At 38.4% G+C, this 21372-nt stretch overlaps 1 protein-coding gene across 3 annotated transcripts in view; it reads left to right on the top strand.

Annotated features, from left to right (window-relative positions):
* The window catches only part of SLC5A12 (solute carrier family 5 member 12), a 52780-nt gene that overhangs the window by 15361 nt on the left and 16047 nt on the right, over positions 1-21372 (top strand). Inside the window, exons 3-9 of one of the 3 annotated variants that reach the window (XM_069553834.1) lie at positions 2696-2747; positions 4366-4433; positions 8591-8745; positions 8866-9006; positions 14097-14226; positions 15102-15190; positions 20576-20688. In XM_069553834.1, coding sequence (XP_069409935.1) covers positions 2696-2747; positions 4366-4433; positions 8591-8745; positions 8866-9006; positions 14097-14226; positions 15102-15190; positions 20576-20688 — 748 coding nt within the window. Of the gene's footprint in view, positions 1-2695; positions 2748-4365; positions 4434-8590; positions 8746-8865; positions 9007-14096; positions 14227-15101; positions 15191-20575; positions 20693-21372 lie in introns of all 3 variants that reach the window. The other 2 variants (XM_069553835.1, XM_069553836.1) reach the window with 2 other exon arrangements.

The following is a 21372-nucleotide window of genomic DNA, read 5'->3' as shown; positions in this document are numbered from 1 at the left end:
ACTTTCACCGCTACTATTCAACATAGTTCTGGAAGTTTTGGCCACAGCAATCAGAGCAGAAAAAGAAATAAAAGGAATCCAAATTGGAAAAGAAGAAGTAAAACTCTCACTGTTTGCAGATGACATGATCCTCTACATGGAAAACCCTAAAGACTCCACCAGAAAATTACTAGAACTCATCAATGAATATAGTAAAGTTGCAGGATATAAAATCAACACACAGAAATCCCTTGCATTCCTATACACGAATAATGAGAAAGTAGAAAAAGAAATTAAGGAAACAATTCCATTCACCATTGCAACAAAAAGAATAAAATACTTAGGAATATATCTACCTAAAGAAACTAAAGACCTATATATAGAAAACTATAAAACACTGATGAAAGAAATCAAAGAGGACACTAATAGATGGAGAAATATACCATGTTCATGGATTGGAAGAATCAATATAGTGAAAATGAGTATACTACCCAAAGCAATTTACAAATTCAATGCAATCCCTATCAAGCTACCAGCCACATTTTTCACAGAACTAGAACAAATAATTTCAAGATTTGTATGGAAATACAAAAAACCTCGAATAGCCAAAGCAATCTTGAGAAAGAAGAATGGAACTGGAGGAATCAACTTGCCTGACTTCAGGCTCTACTACAAAGCCACAGTCATCAAGACAGTATGGTACTGGCACAAAGACAGACATATAGATCAATGGAACAAAATAGAAAGCCCAGAGATAAATCCACACACATATGGACACCTTATCTTTGACAAAGGAGGCAAGAATATACAATGGAGTAAAGACAATCTCTTTAACAAGTGGTGCTGGGAAAACTGGTCAACCACTTGTAAAAGAATGAAACTAGATCACTTTCTAACACCGCACACAAAAATAAACTCAAAATGGATTAAAGATCTAAATGTAAGATCAGAAACTATAAAACTCCTAGAGGAGAACATAGGCAAAACACTCTCAGACATAAATCACAGCAGGATCCTCTATGATCCACCTCCCTGAATTCTGGAAATAAAAGCAAAAATAAACAAATGGGATCTAATTAAAATGAAAAGCTTCTGCACAACAAAGGAAAATATAAGCAAGGTGAAAAGACAGCCTTCTGAATGGGAGAAAATAATAGCTAATGAAGCAACTGACAAACAACTAATCTCAAAAATATACAAGCAACTTCTGCAGCTCAACTCCAGAAAAATAAACGACCCTATCAAAAAATGGGCCAAAGAACTAAATAGACATTTCTCCAAAGAAGACACACGGATGGCTAACAAACACATGAAAAGATGCTCAACATCACTCATTATTAGAGAAATGCGAATCAAAACCACAATGAGGTACCACTTCACACCAGTCAGAATGGCTGCGATCCAAAAATCTGCAAGCAATAAATGCTGGAGAGGGTGTGGAGAAAAGGGAACCCTCCTACACTGTTGGTGGGAATGCAAACTAGTACAGCCACTATGGAGAACAGTGTGGAGATTCCTTAAAAAATTGCAAATAGAACTACCTTATGACCCAGCAATCCCACTTCTGGGCATACACACCAAGGAAACCAGAATTGAAAGAGACACATGTACCCCAATGTTCATCGCAGCACTGTTTATAATAGCCAGGACATGGAAACAACCTAGATGTCCATCAGCAGATGAATGGATAAGAAAGCTGTGGTACATATACACAATGGAGTATTACTCAGCGGTTAAAAAGAATTCATTTGAATCAGTTCTGATGAGATGGATGAAACTGGAGCCGATTATACAGAGTGAAGTAAGCCAGAAAGAAAAACACCAATACAGTATACTAACACATATATATGGAATTTAGGAAGATGGCAATGACGACCCTGTATGCAAGACAGGGAAAGAGACACAGATGTGTATAACGGACTTTTGGACTCAGAGGGAGAGGGAGAGGGTGGGATGATTTGGGAGAATGACATTCTAACATGTATACTATCATGTGAATTGAATCGCCAGTCTATGTCTGATGCAGGATGCAGCATGCTTGGGGCTGGTGCATGGGGATGACCCAGAAAGATGTTCTGGGGAGGGAGGTGGGAGGGGGGTTCATGTTTGGGAATGCATGTAAGAATTAAAGATTTTAAAATGTAAAAAATAAAAAACTAAAAATAAAAAAAAAACAAAAACAAAAGCAGAAAAAAAAAAAAAAACTATATGGGACCAGACCCACTTCTGTCAGTGTAGTGGCCTCCAGTTCTGGAAGTCTGAAGATAGGCCCGTAAAGGAGGTTGCCTGTGTTGCTAGTTTTCCCTGCAAGGTGCTCCCCTCTTAGATTATTCCATCTCTGCTCTAAAGCCTATGTTTCAGCAAACTGCTAACATGTGTTTGTGTCACGGTGATATATGTATAATGGGCAGTGGAAGGGTGAGTCGAACACTGAACCTTATTTTCATATCCTTCAGAAATGCACCAGCTGTAGCCATAAAATCTCAAAATGTATAGCCATTTTAAAACTCCAACAGCCTTCCTCTATCTCATGCTTATTATCCTTTTTGCAAATTAGTTACAGTTGCCGAGGACTTCAAAATGAGAGTGTGAGGGAATGAAATGTTTGAAACAAGTTGAAGAAAGTGCAGTGCTAAGGTCATAAGGAAATTTTTAGGAGGGTTTCCTTCCCATGTCGCTCTTCTCACTTTTCACCAGATTCTTGTCCCTCCACCAGATTCTCTACACGGGAGTGGTGGTGTACGCTCCTGCTCTGGCCCTCAATCAAGGTGAGTTAGCCACACTCTCTTGTGCTTTCCACCATTTTTATACCTGTGTTGCTATCTTGAGAAACGTATGCACAAAATCTTGTTGGGAAGACATTCCTGTGGTTAGAATACTGTGAATTACTGTAGTTGTCACAACACAAAGCTCTGAAAGTTGAACATAGAAAATAACGTGAATAACGAGTTATTTGGCTTTATCCACTTGGTTTCAAACATCCAATTTGATTGTCATTCGTTTTCTAATCACTGAAGTAATGACAAATTTTTTTGAGGTTTGGTTGATTTACAACATTGTATTAGATTCAGGTGTACATCAAAGTCAGTTTTATGTATATTTTTCAAGCTATTTTCCATTATATGTTACTATAAGATACAGAATATGGTTCCCTGTGCTAAATCTTTGTTGTTTTTCTTTTTCAATTTTTTTCATGTATAGCAGTTTATAAATAGTATTAGAAATCCTGTGGATGTGTGTTAGTCACTCAGTTGTGCCCTGCTCTTTGTGACCCCATGGACTGTAGCTCACCAGGCTCCTCTATCCATGGGATTCTCTAGTCAAGAATACTGGAATGGATTGCCATTCCCTTCTCCAGGGGATCTTCCCAACCCAAGGATCAAACCTGGGTCTCCTGGATTGCAGGCAGATTCTTTCCCATCTGAGCTACCATTTATCCCTACTCTCTCTCTCTCCCCTTTGGTAACCATAAGTTGACAGTTTTGTGTTCTATACAAACAATGTAAATAAGGTCATCTATAACATATGGTTCTTTCTCAGTAATCTCATGAAGAGGATACTCTGGATACATGAGTAACAGGTGTTTGTAGTAATTATTTAAGATTTACACTTGACCTTGTTGAAAGAATAGAATCCCAGGAGGAAAAAAAGGAAAGAAAAATCAAAAGCAAAAGAAATTTCATAATGATATCTATAATTTTAGAAGTCCTCAATATTCAATTTAATTGTGTTATGTGCTCATACTGAAAAATATTTATTCACAGTCATTGTCGAGGTGGGTTGAAAGTATGTAGACTTTGTTAAGAAATACAAATAATAAAATGTTTGGTGCAAAGATTGGACTAACTAACTTTTTTAAGAAAAACAAACAAATAAACAAATAATTGGTACAGAGATTGGGAACTCCAGAATCTTAAGAGAAAAATTTGGCTTATAACATTACATGAAAATTATGAACTGGGTTGCTGCTGCTCAGCCATTTTCATTGTGTCTAACTCTGCAACCCTATGGACTGTAGCTCACCAGGCTCCTCTGCCCTTGGGATTCCCCAGGCAAGAATACTGGAGTGGGTTGCCATGCCCTCCTCCAGGGAATCTCCCGAGGCCAGGGATGGAATCCATGTCTCCTGTGTCTCCTGTACTGCAGGTGGATTCTTCACTGCTGAACCACTGGGGAAGTCCCACGGACTGGACTGAGTTACAATAATATAATAAAATAATCTTTATCAGATGTGATAAAATTTAATTTAATTTTATCACCTCTAATTTGATTTTAATTTGTCCACAAAGAATACAGACAAGAATATTGTGACTTTTTTCTCATAAAGTTTGTTCTTTTACTGTCCTTAAAGGAACTTCTTTCAATTTTTTTTTTCTCTTTTTGTAGTGACTGGGTTTGATCTCTGGGGCTCTGTGTTTGCAACAGGAATCGTTTGCACATTCTACTGTACCCTGGTATGTATCTAGCTGTGAAAAAGTATTTAGCACTACTTCGTAATATGGGATAAGGGCAAATTTCCAACAACAAAGCATTTAAGTATAGCAGAAATTGCTATTTCTCAATTAAATAGAAATATGCTGCCTTATCTGTAACAGTTTTCTGAGGAAGGTGCTCTTGTTTTATTTAAAATCCTTTTCCATATCAACCATTAGTAGAATTTGAGCTCTGGGCCTATTTGAGAGAGCCATGACTAAAAGAAGATTTAATGACAGAAATATCTCCCTGCAATGCAGACTCGGTTTCCATCCCTGCAGGAGGTTGTGGCTACCCATTCTAGTATTCTTGCCTAGAGAATCCCATGGACAGCTAAATTGAGTCTGCATTGCAGGCAGATTCTTTATCGTCTGAGCCACCAGGGAAACCTTATTGGTACTATCCATTCAGTTCAGTTCAGTCGCTGAACTGTTCAGTCTCTCAGTTGTGACCGACTCTTGGCGACCCCACGGACTGCAGCATGCCAGGCCTCCCTGTCCATCACCAACTCCCGGAGTTTACTCAACCTCATGTCCATTGAGTCAATGATGCTATCCAACCATCTCATCCTCTGTTGTCCCTTTCTTCTCCTGCCCTCGATCTTTCCCAGCATCAGGGTCTTTTCCGATGAGTCAGTTCTTCACATCAGGTGGCCAAAGTATTGGAGTTTCAGCTTCAACATCAATCCTTCCAATGAATATTCAGGACTGATTTCCTTTAGGATGGACTGGTTGGATCTCCTTGTATTGGTCTTATATATGGAGCTTATAAGTAACTAGTTAAGAATATGGCAATGGTTCCCAGATAGTTGGATTGTCTTCCCCCTTTATAGAGAAAAATAAAGTAATTGATATATTATCATATAGTATTTTGATATAGCATACTGTCCATGCATTTTGGCCTTGTGTGCATATCACCTACTTTTTAAAAACATATGTTATGATAATATACAATTTAAAAATGTTCCTATCTCTTTTTCATACCTGTAAATCCCATCTTTTCTTTACACTGCAAAGTTTCGTCTTATTTTTTTTCCCATTCCATTCTCACTACCATACTTCTGTTCCAGACACACATCTCCTTTTATTGTCGTTCAGTCCCTAAGTCACGTCTAACTCTTTGCAAATCCATAGAGTACAGCACAGCAGGCTTCCTTTGCCTTCGCTATCTCCTGGAGCTTGGTCAAATTTGTGTCCATTGAGATGGTGATGCTATCTAACTATCTCATCCTGAACTTCCCAGGTGGTGCAGTGGTGAAGTGTCCACCTACCAAGCAGAAGACAGATTCCATCCCTGGGTTGAGAAGATCCCCTGGACAAGGAAATGGCAACCCATTCCAATATTCTTGCCCAGAAAATCCCAGGACAGAGGAGCCTGGAGGGCTACACTCCATGAGGCTGCAGAAAGTTAGACACGACTGAGCATACACACATCCCCTACCTAAATTAGAAATGGGCTTCTACTTCGTACATGTCTGGCCATACTTAACAGATCAGTGGCTTCGAAGTATTTGCCTGTAGGAAGATAACCAGATGCACTGCCAGGGACAGGAAAGGCAGACTTCTTAGCAACAGTAATGGAAGCCAGAGCAGTGAAACAATATCTTCAAAACACTGGAAGAAACAATTGTCAATTATAATTGTGTATTCAGCAAAACTATCTTTCAGCACAACTATCAACTGTCAAGAACTAAGACAAATTACCATTAACATATCTTCCCCAGAGAATAACCTAAAGGAAGTGTTGTAGGAAGAAATAAAATTCTCTGGATTTTGATGGAAAAAATGACAAAAATATAATAATGAACATTTAGTAAGTCTAGTCAAACAATTTTTGGTGCTTAATGACAATAATAATTTTATAGTGTGGTATAATTTATATAATGTTAGATAATATAATTTATAATATTAAAATGTAATAACAATGATTATATGTGATTTAGGAATTAAGAAAAAGAATAATTTCATTTAGACATCAATAGCATGTAAATCAGGGAGAGAGCACGTAGATTTAAAGATGCTTTAATCCTTGAATTGTTGGAGATTAAGACATTTTAAAAACTTAGACTTTAAATGAAAAACCCATGGCAAAATTTCAAGGGGACCCATTTAAATAAAACAGTCAAATTAGAAAAAGGAAATTAAAACAAAGTGAAAAAATAAAAACCACCCTCAGCTGATTTAAGCGAAAGGAAAAAATATATATAGAAAAAGTAGAACAAATAGCAAAAAGATGTTAGAAACAAGTCTGGATATTTTAAAAATCACAATAAACAAAAATAAGCTAAATGTACTACCTCTTAATTGATTTTAGTGCCTCCCTCCAGCCTGCATACCTCTGTCAGCCTAATCTTCTTCAAACATGCATCTCTTCATGCCACTTGACTGACCTAATTCTCTCTTTGCTTTGTATTGTTCACAGGATAAAGTGTAAGCTTCTTAGACTAGTGTTGAAAATCTTTCTGTCTGTGAGTCAGTCTGCCCAATTTGATTTATCCTCACCACACCTCTATTCCATCCTCTCTGGCCAGGCTGCAGGTCTTCAAAATCTCACCAAAACAATGGCTCATCTATCTAGCACTTGCTCATATTGCAATCTCTTTACTCTGATAATCCCATGGATGAATAACGTAGCTAAGATAATCAGTGGACAGTGGAAGATATTTTAAAAATAAGAAGAAGAAAGAATTCCTGCCATCCAGGAGTTTGCAATCTAGTGAGGTAAACAGTCGGCAACATAAAACAACACAGGCTGATTCAATACCTAAGTGACACTCGAGATACAATCAGGATTATATATGAGTGGCATGTGGGTAGGTGTGTTTCTTGCTATATGAAGGAGTCATAAAAATCAGAGAAGTTTTCATGCTAGCTATAATCTGCCTTTTGATGCCCATTTGATAAAGTGGTTTGTTCTCTTGCCCCAGGTCTAGCTTAAGTCCAGGTTTATACATACTGTTGCATAACCCATGCCAAATAGCCTCTGAAAGGATGTCTTTGGCATTGGGCTTTGTATCACCAAAATCTGATATTTTGATTTGGATTTGGAAGGGTTTTATCGCCTTTAAATAAAATCAAAATACCACTATTTAGGAGGAGTAAGTAAGAGACTGAATATCCTTCCAGTCAGAAATTGAATAGAATATGCAAATACAATGTATCTGGAAGGGACTTTTATGTCTATTTTTTAAACTCATTTTAATTTTAATTATACAAGAAATGATGAGACAAATCCAATGTCTTCTTTCTTCTCAAGATAAAGATGAAACCTGTCATCTTTTCATAGAAGTTCTTGACACTCTGGAGGAGTAACTGAGGATAATAATTCTATTTTTCAGTGTTAAAAATATCACATCCTTTCATTCCCATAGTGCTTATTCATTTTCAAAGTACTTTAAAAATATATCATTTCATTTAATCTTTCCTAGTTTGCGCATTCCACCTTCGCCATGGTCCTAAAAGATTCTCCAGCAGCCTCTTTCTTTCCTCATTTCTTCTTGCCCACATAGTTCCAACTAGAATTATACATTTGAGTCACCTGGGGGGGCTTTCAGAAACACTTAGAACTATCCCAACCCAGACCTCAATTTATTCTGAATTCCTGGGAATGGGGCTCAGACATTGTTTTTTGTTTGTGTGCTTTTAAATTCCCCAAGTGACTCTAAAGAGGATCCAGATTTGATAACAACTGCTCTAACCACTTGCTTAATCACCCTCTCCTGAAATCTACTGTTAGAGTCACCCTCCTGACACTCTGGTTTGTTCATCTCACTATTTGATCTTCCTCCAGCTCTTGAAACACTTTTCTCCATGAATGTATGAGATCTATCATTCCTTTCTAGTTCTTTTCTTTTTTTTTCAGTAGCCTACCATCTCAGTTTCCCCAAATTTATTCACTAACTTTACAAAAATAAACCTCAAGTTGTACAAGCCAGACCCAGGTGATTATCCTCAATAAACTTGGCACATAAAAGGTGTTCAGTGACTGTGAAAGGAAGGAAGAAGGAAATAATGAAAGGAAGGAAGAGAGGGAGGAAAAAGACAGAAAGAAAGATGTCTAGCAGATAGCAAAAAGGTTGTGCAGAAATGGAAGAGTTTGAGTCTTCCTAAAGAACTCACATCCATTCTCTTCATTTCAGGGAGGATTAAAAGCAGTAGTGTGGACCGATGCATTTCAGATGGTTGTCATGATCGTGGGCTTCTTAACGGTTCTCATTCAAGGATCAACCCATGCTGGTGGATTACACAGTGTATTAGAAAAAGCGGAAAATGGATCTCGATTAAATATATTTGAGTATGTCCAATGCTACTTTTTCTTGTTTTATAAAGATTTAGCTGTATGACCTCATCAACTAAAATAATATTTGGGTATCAAAGGAATGTGTTTGCTCACTCATTTCTCTCTGCTTCATAGCTTTGATGTAGATCCTCTCAGGAGGCACACTTTTTGGACAATCTCAGTGGGAGGAACCTTTACATGGCTTGGGATCTATGGAGTTAATCAGTCGACCATCCAGCGATGCATCTCTTGCAAAACAGAAAGGCATGCCAAGCTGTAAGTTATTAATAAACATTTTTATGTTTTCTGCCTTCTTGGGTATTTTAATACTTTGAGTGTGTATATAAGTGTGTAAAAGAGAGAATAAAGTGAAGATTCGTTTAACCCTTTCAATAATTTTTTGAGTCAGGCATGAGCATTCCCTTCTCCACAAGGAAGTGGCAGGGCTGGGATTTGAACTTTTTTTGGTTTGCCTTTGCTCACTATCACTTGTTGCTTTCTTTTTTTTTTTCAGAAATTACTAGGTTAATTAGGTGCTGTGGGAGGCAAAGCAAAGATAAGGAGCACCTATGTTTTATTTACAGTTTCGGTGATGAGTTGGTTCTCATCACTATCTCCATTCACCATGTGGTCTTTTCTAACTAGCATTTTTATTTTGATGGATTTACCATAAAAGTTTCCAAGGAGGTTAAGAGAATAAAACACAAGGGAATGAGGCAGTCATAACAGGACTTTAGTGGCTCCAGCTCCTGCCAGGATACTCAATAACCAGTTTTACCAGACTGCTTACTCTGAAGAACACCACAGAGTCACAACTTGTTAAGCCTTTTTTAAACCATGCAAGTCATCCCACTCTTGAGAGTGGAGACCAAATGAAGTTATACACTGTTTTGTTTTGTTTTGTTTTGCAAAGCTGGACTAAATAAGCTAAAATTGCATTGAAAATAGGCATTTCATCCTCATTGCTGCTATCCAAAGTTCCAGCCTCTGCAGACTTGTCAGGATGCCCTTAACTTCTTTTGGAATGAGAAACAGTCTCTATAAATATTTCCACAGCTGATTATAAAGACTTTAAGTGCATAGTCTCTTATTTAGATGGAATAAAAGATGCAAGTAAATGATCATGGTTCAACATTTTGTGACTTGAATTACAAAAGGGAATATATTACTTATATAGTTCACGTACCCTCAGGAGGAAGAAGTGAATATGTTGCTTACTATTCTATCATTTCATATCTTATCACAATAAATAATATTAAGCTCTCTATGCATGTGATCATCACTTTATCAAATAGTTAAATTGCTTAAAATGTGAAAGTGAAGTCACTCAGTCGTGTCTGACTCTTTGCGACCCCATGGACTGTAGCCCACCAAGCTCCTCTGTCCATGGGATTCTCCAGGCAAGAATACTGGAGTGGGTTGCCATTTCCTTCTTCAGGGGATCTTCCGACCCAGGGATCGAACCCAGGTCTCCCTGGGTTGCAGGCAGGCAGGGTTGCATTGCAGGCAGAAGCTTTAACCTCTGAGCCACCAGGGAAGCCCAAGATCAAATGTAATTTTGATCTTAAAATTCATATAAAATTAGAATTTATTTAAAATTCTGTATTAAAATAAACTAGAGGATATCTGATAGGGGAAGAATCCTTAGATGAAATAAATAATAATTCTCTGTTAGAAAAAGGGTTTTTTTGGTCTTATGCGCTTGTGTTATACCATTTATTCTTGTGAACATGACCAATTTTTTCCTATTACTATAATAGTACCTAAAAGTTAGGAAATGTACTTTTTTCATCATATTCCCTACAAGTCTAAGAATGATGCTTTGTGCTTATTAAATATTTATTACTTATTTAATAAAACAATGCTTCAAGAAGGTGATGCTTATATATGTGAGTGTATGAGCATATAAACTGATACATATATACATAGGAACTTTTATGTATGTGTGTGTGTGTGTCTGTGTGTAGGTGTGTGTGTGTGTAGTAGTGTATGTGTATACTCCTGCAAGTGTACTTGTGTTTGTGTATCTTTCAGTCTCATTTAGTGGACTGGTTTAAATTAAGCAATCCATTCATAATAGTTTCTTGGAATTTGTTACATTAGTATTTGATGCATATGAAAACTGTCAGAAAAGGAGAGATATTCATAAAGGAAGAAATATGTATAATTTCCTAAGCATTTAAGATCACCATTCTTGGTTTGACCCATCCCCACTCCCATGGAGGGACCAGAACTATGGTAGGAATTTTGTTAGAATAAGGGAAAATGAACAAATAAAAACTGTATTTAGAAAATAAGTACCTGTAACAATCTAAGCTGATTTCATTGATACCATCCACGGGTGAGAAATCAGCCCAAGTGGTCAGTAAAAGTGCAAGTAGCTGGAGGGGAGATTGCTAGAGTAGGGATCTACTGGGACCCTCATTTGTCACAGAACTTGAGCATCAAGGCCACCACTGGGGCACCTGAATACCGCTCAGAGCCAGCTGCCAGCAGACTCTGACCTAGAAGGCTCTATAGAATGTTGATCACAAGTACCACTTCCATTCAATTATCTGATGTGATTAACAGTCCATCAGGGCTAAACCTATGCATCATTGGTAGGCAAAAGTACATTCAGAAAGTTCATACTGAATGTGGCTGTAAGTGAAAACCAAAAGTGACCCATTATAAATGAATTTAATTGCATGGTCAGAATTCTGATTACTTACAAAAGACACTTTCATCTTAAGCTAGATCTTCTTCACATCAGGAATAGTATCACTTACTGAGTCATCTTAGATGTTCTCCCTGGAAACTTCCTTGGACTCTTGTTTCTAGACTTTCATTTACATTTCAGGACTGCTGGTAGGAGATAGTGCTGTGAGGGCAGGAGAAGCTGGTGCAGGTTATCAGGTCCCTTCCCACCACCACTCATCTCCCAGCTAAGATGAGCATGTCCACATGTAGTCGTTTTTGTTCCATTCTCACTGACTTTATTTTCTTTGTATCTCTTATCATATATAAAAACACCTTGTTTATTTTGCTTTGGTGATTATTCCCTGCCTCCAGTGGGTTCTGGGTTGTCCCCTGCTATGTCCTCAGTGCCTAGAAGAACCTGGTACATAATGATGCCTAATAAGTATTTTCTGAATGAATCAACAAAATGGCTTAGGTTTCAAATAGGAGAATAAGCCTTGCAGGGAGTTAAATTATATCTCTAGTGAAAAAATGGGTTTCCCAGGTGGTGCAGAGGTAAGGAATCCACCTGCCCATTGCTGAAGTTGCAGGAGACACAGGTTCAGTCCCTGAGTCAGCAAGATCCCCTAGAGAAGGGCATGACAACCCACTCCAGTATTCTTGCCTGGAAAATCCCATGGACAGAAGAGCCTGGCTACAGTCCATGGGATCACAAAGAGTCGGACATGACTGAGCAGGCACGCACATCTAGACTCAGTGTGAGGCCAGCTAAATTTCAAATCTTCCCTGATGTCATGGTCTTGTGCAACTTGGAAAAGAATTTCCAGACATGAAGCAGAATGAGAGGAGAATAGTTCATTAGAGCAGAAGATACTGTTAGAACAGTGGGCCGGCTCAAGGGAGAGTTGAGGCTTTTGTGGCTAGTAGCCAATTTTTAGAGCTTCAAGACAAAGAAAACTCCTGCTGGAAGGGTGGCAGTAGATTATTTGTTAGGGTGCTATAGTTAGGTAATAGAGTGGGTATTTTTACCTAATATGGGATCAGGGAGTTGGCAGATTTAGATTAGGAGAGCTCATGGCAATAGCTGCTATGGAGCCTAGTCAGTTACAGAGCTGACCTTAGTGCAGGTCCCACATCTGTGGCCTTGGTACAAGGCCTTACACCTATGTCCAGGGCATATGGCTCCACACCTGAGATTTAGAAAATGTGTGATATTTTGACTTTCAAAAGACAGTATGAATACAAAATAGCCATAGGATACTACAAATGCATGCAAACTGAACTTAAGCAGAATTTTGTATAATTTAAAAGAATAAAAAAGAATTGCTTCCAAAGAAATAGGGAAAATGACTTTAGGTTTGTCATACTTTATATTGCCTTTTAAAAAACTGAACTTTAAATTTCATCTGACTTAATCCCTAAAGTGAATATTGCCAGAATGTGTCTACTTCTACATTTATCTCATCATCCCTCTGAGGGAAAAAAGATGTTAAAACATAAGTTGGCTTTTTGACAGTTTCATGAATTGAAAGAGGGCAAATTATTTGAAGTTATATAATATAAGTGATTGATACATGAAATTTCACCCAAGGAATTAGACCTGGCCCATATTTGAGGCTTTGCAGAAAACCTCTCAATTTCAAAAGCCTTACAGAAAAACTCTCTAATTCAAAAACCCATAAAAAATCTACCTCATTTAAATTTCATAATCAGACTAAAAATGTAACATTCCCAAATAAAAATGAGAAAAATACAAAATGTAATGATTCTTTTAAATTGTGATATAATCGACATAATATTATGGGGCTTCCCCGGTGGATCAGTGGTAAAAAATCTGCCTTCAATGCAGGAGCCACAGGAGACGCAGGTTCAGTCCCTGGCTTGGGAAGATCATCTGGAAGAGGACATGGCACCCCTCTCCAGTGTTCTTGCCTGGAAAATCCCATGGACAGAGGAGCCTGGTGGGCTACAGTCCATAGCGTTTCAGAGTTGGACACGACTGAAGTGACTCAGGAAGCGCATAATATTATATTCGTTTCAGGTGTATAGCATAGTGACTTGATATCAGAATATATAGATTTCTGAAGGCTAGAGAATTTTATTTTATAGCAAAAAGGCCCTCCAAATTTTGTCTTGATTCTTTGGTAATGGCCTTATTGACTTAGAAAAATGCACAATGTGACAGATACAATTTAAATTTCATTTGGGGCAAAAAACGAGAACTGAAGCCCAGAAGATAGCACCTCAGATAGCTCTGAGAAACTGCTCCAAAGGGGCAGGGGGGAAAGGTCAGTACATTTGTGATTTTGGTGAAGAAAGAATACATGCAGTCAAGCACATGTTGTTCCAGAAGGTTTCTAACTAGTCTTGTGAAGCTTTTGCTAGTTACTAGGAACAGTCATCACCAAGAAGAATTTTAATGCTTTTCTAGATATAAGGAGATATAAAAATTGAGCTCATAAAATTAGCTGCTTAAAATAGCTAACTATCTGAAGACCTGTCCTGCCAGTCTTTCCTGAACACAGAGTGCCTCATTTCTGCTCTCCAACCTAAACTCCTTTCAGGATGTGTTGAAAATCAGCAGCTGCAGCAGCTCATGTTTTAATGCCATGGCAAGTGCCAAACTGTAGTTGACAACATCGCCACATTGTAGTATGACACAGAGTCTACTGTGTGTTCTTTCCTAGAGCCTTGTACTTCAACTTGCTAGGTCTCTGGATCATTCTGCTATGTGCAGTCTTTTCTGGTTTAACCATGTATGCGCACTTCAAAGACTGTGATCCTTGGACTTCGGGCATCATCTCAGCCCCAGACCAGGTATGTGCTCCCTTGGGGCCAGCTGAAATGAGCGTGCTTCTGGCCTTCACTAGATAACGTTGAGCCTTTCTCCTTTTCTAACTGGACCTCTAGCTATTTCCCAAACCCCACGATTTGATTTCTTTCCTCTCCTCTTGGATGATATTGTCACAGACCAGGATCTATAGTGTTCACTCTCTCCTCCTACATGTTAAACTGTCCCACTGTGTCTTGTGGGAGTTCCTCTCCCACAAATCTGGCTCCAGAGTAGAACCATAATACCTAGATTCCCTGAAGACCTGTTTTAAGCACTTGTTTTTATGGCTTGATTTCTATCATTAAAGTAAACAGGCAAGAAAATGGCACACATTGAAAACATTTAAAAAATTGAAGGTTTCTGAACATTCTAAAGTTCATACAGTGGGTTTTCCTAATATGACTGTCTGCTTCCTACCTCTTCTCCTACCCTACAGCTGGACCTCAGGTCCATGGAAATTGGATGGATCATAACTTCATTTGCTGGCATTTAAAAACCATAGTCAATGAAAACTTCTTTATTATTACTTTCTTTTTTTCCCCCACATCCTTTTGCTAAAAAGCTACAATACATGCTCAGATGCTTAGTCTTGCCCAACTATTTATGACCCCATGGACTGTCACCCACCAGTCTCCACTGTCCATGGGATTCTCGCAGCAAGAATACTGGAGTGATGTACTATTTCCTCCTCCAGGGGATCTTCCCACCCCAGGGATAGAATTCGTGTCTCTTACATCTCCTGGGTTGGCAGGCAGATTCTTTACCACTAGCACCACACAGGAAGCCCCCCAAATCCCACATTTCAGACATTCCTGATGAGACCACTCACCTGTCCCATCTCGTCTTGCCTCCTCTTCAGCTGATGCCATACTTCGTCATGGAGTTATTTTCCACGATGCCTGGACTTCCAGGACTTTTCGTGGCTTGTGCCTTCAGTGGAACTTTGAGGTTAGTGTATTGATAACACTTGTCAATAGTGTTCTGATAATGAGGATGGTAATAACAAAGCAACAAGGATGACAAGAGTATTAGTGGTACCCACCGCCAGTATCACTGAGTACTCACTGTGTATCAGCTGCCTGCTGAATGCTTTATATGTATCTGCTCATCAATTGTCAAACAGTATATGAGACCGAAATGACTCATTATCTTCTGCTGACAGATAAGGAAACTGAAAATTTAGCAAGGTAGACAACTTACCTATGATAAGAAAGTAAACTGCAGATGCGGTGTGTAAACCTAGGCCTGCTCTTGCACTAGATCTCTCTGTTTATTTTCTCAGCCTCTTCTGGAGCTCACTGCCCCCATGGTTTCACATCACTTTCCCACAAGGCAGCTCTGTTTGCTGGCATTTCTCATTCAGCTGCAGTATATTCTTCCAGATCTCTCTTTTGCAATCCATTCTATACATCTTCAATAACACACAGCTAAGAACATCCATTTCCAAAATGTAGACATTACTATAAATTCAAAATTATTCACACGTTTACTCTGACAGATATGTTAAAAGGCTTATACTATGCCAGGCACAGCTGGTGACCGTGGGGATGCTGCAGACAAGATTGGCTTAAATGTTGCCCTTAAATAGAGTTTGCATTCTAGTAAACATGAGGAGAAGGCAATGGCATCCCACTCCAGTACTCTTGCCTGGAAAATCCCATGGACGGAGGAGCCTGGTAGGCTGCAGTCCATGGGGTTGCTAGGAGTCGGACATGACTGAGCAACTTCACTTTCACTTTTCACTTTCCTGCATTGGAGAAGGAAATGGCAACCCACTCCAGTGTTCTTGCCTGGAGAATTCCAGGGACGGGCGAGCCTGATGGGCTGCCGTCTATGGGGTCACACAGAGTCAGACACGACTGAAGCGACTTAGCAGCAGCAGCAGCAAACATGGGAGATGGACAATATATAACTAAACAGTAACAAAAAACAAGATATTGTTTGATGATGACAAATAGTATAAAGGAAATGACAGAGTGATAGCATAGACAGAGGTTAGGTTTGGGAGCTCTATTTTTGAGAGGGTCTTTAGTGAACTTCTATTTAAGTGTATGACATTTGTGTTGAGATCTAAAGAGTGTGAAGATCACAAACAGAATTTTTGCAGGCAGCGAGGAGGACAAATACCAAAGCCCCAAGGACATAATCTGTATGAAACAGTTCAGGATCAACGAGAGGAGTTGAAGCTTAAGGAATGAAGAGGAGAGCAAATGAGGAGAAATTGGAAGAGGCAAGCAAGCATCAGATCAGGAAAGTTTTTATGAAAGACTGAAGAGCTTTCGTTGCACATTATATAGGAAGGCATTGGAAAGTTTGAAGCAGGGAAGTTTGAGTGAGTGATGTCATACCGCTGAAGACTGTCTTCTTTGTGAAGGGAAGGGGCGATCACAAAAGCGGGAGTGGTGAGAGCCAGTGATTGTAAGGAGACTTTTGCCTTAATCCAGGTGAGGCACGACAGTCACATGGAGAATGGTGGGGGCAAGGGTGTTGGGAAAAATGAACTAAAACAATAAGCCAGCATCACTTTTTTAGATTCCACATATAAGTGATACCATATGGCATTTGTCTTTGTCTGACTTGATTCATTTAGTATAATACAAATTGCCTTGAGCAGAAGTGGGGTTGGCTATCTTTCCATACCTTCACTGGCCATTTGTATTTCTTTTTCTGTGAAATGCCAGTTCATGTTCCCTATTACTTTTTTTTTTCTTTTGCGTTTTCTTCCATATATACGTATGGGAAAAGCTTATTGATATATATCTCATTTTTTCTCATTTGGCCTATATATATTTGCTTTATTAATATTTTTGAGTATATGGAGCTGCTATATCATATTAATTAATTTTTATATTATGACTTCTAGGTTTATATCATTCTTATGAAGGCTTCTCCATTCCATGCTTACAAATAATCATCCAGATATCATTCTAGTAAATTTATTGTCTTATTAAATGTTAAAATTATTAAATCATCTAGACTATACATGGGGTATATAAAGAAAAGAAGTGGAGTTTCTGACTTATTTTTCTGCTAAGATAGTAGCAAGTTATCTCATTATTTTTAGTGAAAAGTCACCTTTTCATCACTGACTTGAAATGCTACTTTTATTACATCCTACCTTCTTTAATATTTTTAAACGTTTCCTGGATTTTCTGTTATATTCCTTTGTTCTATTTGTGTACAGCTATGACGATGCTAATAATTCTAATGACTAAGCTTTAAAGAATGATTTTAAATATGTTAGCATAGTATATAGTATTTATTCATTACTTTTATAAAATTTCCCTTGATATCAGTTTTTTTTCTAATTATTTTCAGTCCATTCTATAGAAGTTGAATGTACTCAAGTTATAATATTTGCAAATACTTTTGAGTTCTTCTTTCCTAATAGCTACACGTCTATGTTCACTCTCATATAATCATGCTTTGAGAACAGTGATAAGAAAACTGAGGGATTATGGAAATCTTTGTTTTGTTATACACTCTAAAGGGAACTTCCCTGGTGGCTCAGATGGTAAAGTGTCTGCCTACAATGTGGAAGATCCAGGTTCAATCCCTGGGTTGGGAAGATCCCCTGGAGAAGGAAATGGCAACCCACTCCAGTACTCTTGCCTGGAAAATCCCATGGATGGAGGAGCCTGATGTGCTACAGTCCAAGGGGTCACAAAGAGTCAGACATGACTGAGCTACTTCACTTTTTCTTTAAAGGGAATGGTTCCTGGATATTACCAGTAAATATGATACCAAGTTTTGGTTTGAATGATATTATTTATTTGTATTTAATATACTTATATAAAACTAATAAAATCATAAATAAGAACAATAATGCATATATTTATTCTACTTTTAGGAAATATTTTTATCAGGGAGATATATGGAATTGTGATTACTATTGGCATTTTTGAAATGACTATTGTTTCTTTTCTAGCTTTTGACATATCAATGTTAGTATGCTTATGTATTTCCAAAATAGCAATATCTCTGAATTCACATAATGATTTTAGCTTGCTTATGGTGTAATTTTAATTTAGTGTTCTGCTGAATTATTTTTGCTACTATACTTCATAGGATTTTGCATTAGCAGTACAAATGATGTTGTTCTGTGGTGTTAGTATTGGTATCTCAGGGAAACTAAGGAAGAAACAATGAACAGTAGAGGATCAATAATCATTAATAGGAATGACACATTAGCTTTCATTTGGTCCCTCCCTACAGAGCTTGATTTATTTATTCAATTTTCCTAAAGCTGACTCCATAATGGATCAATACAGTTGTCAACAGATTGATTCTCTCTTAAAAGAATGATTGATTCTTTTGATCTCAAATCCAAAAATTCCAAGAAAGAGATGTACTGGACAGTACATATTATAGAGAGATTTCTTTTGCTATAAGGTTAAGGAGGATGTCAGGTTAGAGAATGGGGAAGACAAGGGAAGGGGTAGAATAAAGAGATGGTGGTTTAGTGATAGGAAAGAAAAAAAGATTTTCACCATCTTGTACCAGTTTTAGAATCTGAGAAATTGACATATGGATAATATATCTGATTGCAAAAGCAGTCCGGCAGAGGTTCTGCAAATCTGATCCTTCTGGGGAAAATTGGCTTTTTGTTGCCTCCCTCCCAGTGGATTCAAGGGTAGAAAATAAACTCTAAAGCTTAAAGCTTTCAAATGATGGATTTTGAGCCATATATGTAGGGGGCATGGAAGCTTATTTTTTTTGATCCTCTCCTTTCTTTATTTGACTTGTATGGAGCTGCAGATGGAAGAGGAATCTTCTAGGGGGCATAGACTGTGCCTTGATTCTCAGGAAAAGGAGAAAGCTAAGCTGAAGTACTTGGAATTTCAATTTTAAGAAATGGGTCACAGAAAGTTTCTACTAACTGTATCTGTCATTAGGGAAAGAACTTTTAAATTTTGCACTAGATGGACCTGGAACCATCCCAACTGAAGTAAACTACAGCTAATAAATTAATAATAATACTATTATCTTGCATTACAGAAAAAAGGCAAAGTTTGAATTTTCTTCCCTGCTGTTGCCGTAGCTATAGCTTGTCTTCAAATGAGCATTGGAGGATAACAAAACAATTAGCTAATGGATAGCAATGGAAAACTTACAAACAGCCGGCCGGGCTTTGTTCATTTGCTTGTTTCTTTTCCAGAACTTTTGTTTGTGCTTGTGATTTTTCATAACATGAATTTAATAAATATATCTATCCTACTAGCTAAAATATTCCTGGTCTGGATGAGAAATTTAAAAAGTTTTCATGCTGTTCTACAAAGGAAACTCCAACTTTTTGGTTTTTCTGTCCATTAAGCAAATTTCGGGCTGTAAGACTGAACTTGGTTTGGAAAGTCAGAGAGAGAATACCAGAGCTTTTATGTGCTTTTGATCTTTGCCTATTTCCTAGTATTTTCTTTTGTCTTTTTCTCCCTTATTAATTACGTGCTAGTTACACTGGTGCTTCCTGTTGTTGGATGAAACAAGTTTTCCATCTGCAGGCATTTACTTAAAATTTTCTCTTTGTCCTAAAACATCTTATTCTGAATTTGCAAGAGTCCTTTTAGTACTTATCTTAACCACCACTGTCCATGGAATTCTCCAGGCAAGAGTTCTAGGGTGGGTTGCCATTCCCTTCTTTAGGGGATCTTCCAAACCTAGAGATCAAACCTGGGTCTCCCACATTGCAGACACTTCACCATCTGAGCCACCAGGAAGCCCTTCCTTAGAGAAAAATCCTAACTTCATTTCAGTTTAGGTCTCTGCAAGATATGCTTTCTTAACTCTGTTATTTTTCTTCATAACAGTGTAGTCAGCTGAATAATTGATTGTTAAATATCTATGCCACAACTAAAATGTAAGCTCTATGTCTTTCTGGCTCACCATTGTATGCCTAGTACTCAGAATGAACAGATGTATAAATGGTATGAATGAAAGAATGAATGAATGATATATTGTAGTGATTCCTGAATTAGGATAGTCACTACTTCCTGCCTCAAGTTTAACCTACACACACACACACACACACACACACACACACACACACAACCTCTCTGCTACTGCATGTTAGCTCATTTAAGGTCTAGGGAAATCAGTGGGAGTTAGAGAATGAAACCTTAGCTTCTTCACTGGAATTAGAGGAAGAAAGTGAAGAGCATTAAACACAGAAGCAGCTTTGGAGGGTGAGGCCCTGTAGTTCCCCTGGAGATCCAGAATAAGGACATATGTCTATCTGTTTTGTCTAGAGCCTTGCCTTGTCTATTTACCCTGGATGGCAGGGCAGGCTGGTCAGCTTTATTTAGTTTGGGCTATGTTCTCGCTTTTGTCTCCCTATAGCACCGTGGCTGCCAGCATCAATGCCTTAGCAACAGTGACCTTTGAGGATTTTGTCAAGAGCTGTTTTCCTCGTCTCTCTGACAAGCTGAGCACCTGGATCAGTAAAGGCTTATGTAGGTACAGCCAGTGGATCTTCTATTCCATATCATGAAATGTATATGTGGTACATGTCAAAATCCTGCACACTCTATTCAGTGCATGCTGACAGGCGTAAGTGCACATGGAGATACAGGCGTAATCTCACATATAAATTCTTTTTTAAATTGGGGTATAGTTGCTTTACAATATTGTGTTAGTTTCTGTTGCACAACAAAGTGAATCACTATATATATACATATATCCTGTCCCTCTTGGACTTCCCATCCACCCCCAGCCCATCACCCCACCCATTTAAGTCACCATAGAGCACTGAGCTGAGCTCCCCATGCTATACAGGAGGGTCCCACTAGCTATCTATTTTGCACATGGTAATGTATATACCGGCTTCCCAGGTGGCACAGTGAAGTGGTGGCACAGATACAGTGGTGAAGTATCTGCCTGCAGGGAAAAAAGAGATGCAGTTTCATCCCTGGGTGAAGAAGATCCCCTAGCATAGGAAATGGTAACACACTCCAGTGTTCTTGCCTGGAACATTCCATGGACAGAGGATCCTGATGGGCTACAGTCCATGGCGTTGCAAAGAGTCAGACAAGACTAAGTGACTGAACAACATATACACATCGATCCCAGTCTCCCAATTCATCCCACCCTTCCGTTCTCACTCCCCCCGCTATGCAACCTTCTAAGACTGAACCAGG

The sequence above is a fragment of the Ovis canadensis genome, chromosome 15, assembly GCF_042477335.2.
Source record: "Ovis canadensis isolate MfBH-ARS-UI-01 breed Bighorn chromosome 15, ARS-UI_OviCan_v2, whole genome shotgun sequence".
NCBI lineage: Eukaryota > Metazoa > Chordata > Mammalia > Artiodactyla > Bovidae > Ovis > Ovis canadensis.
The sequence above is the reverse complement of the archived record's forward strand: the minus strand, read 5'-3'. Positions and strand labels throughout refer to the sequence as shown.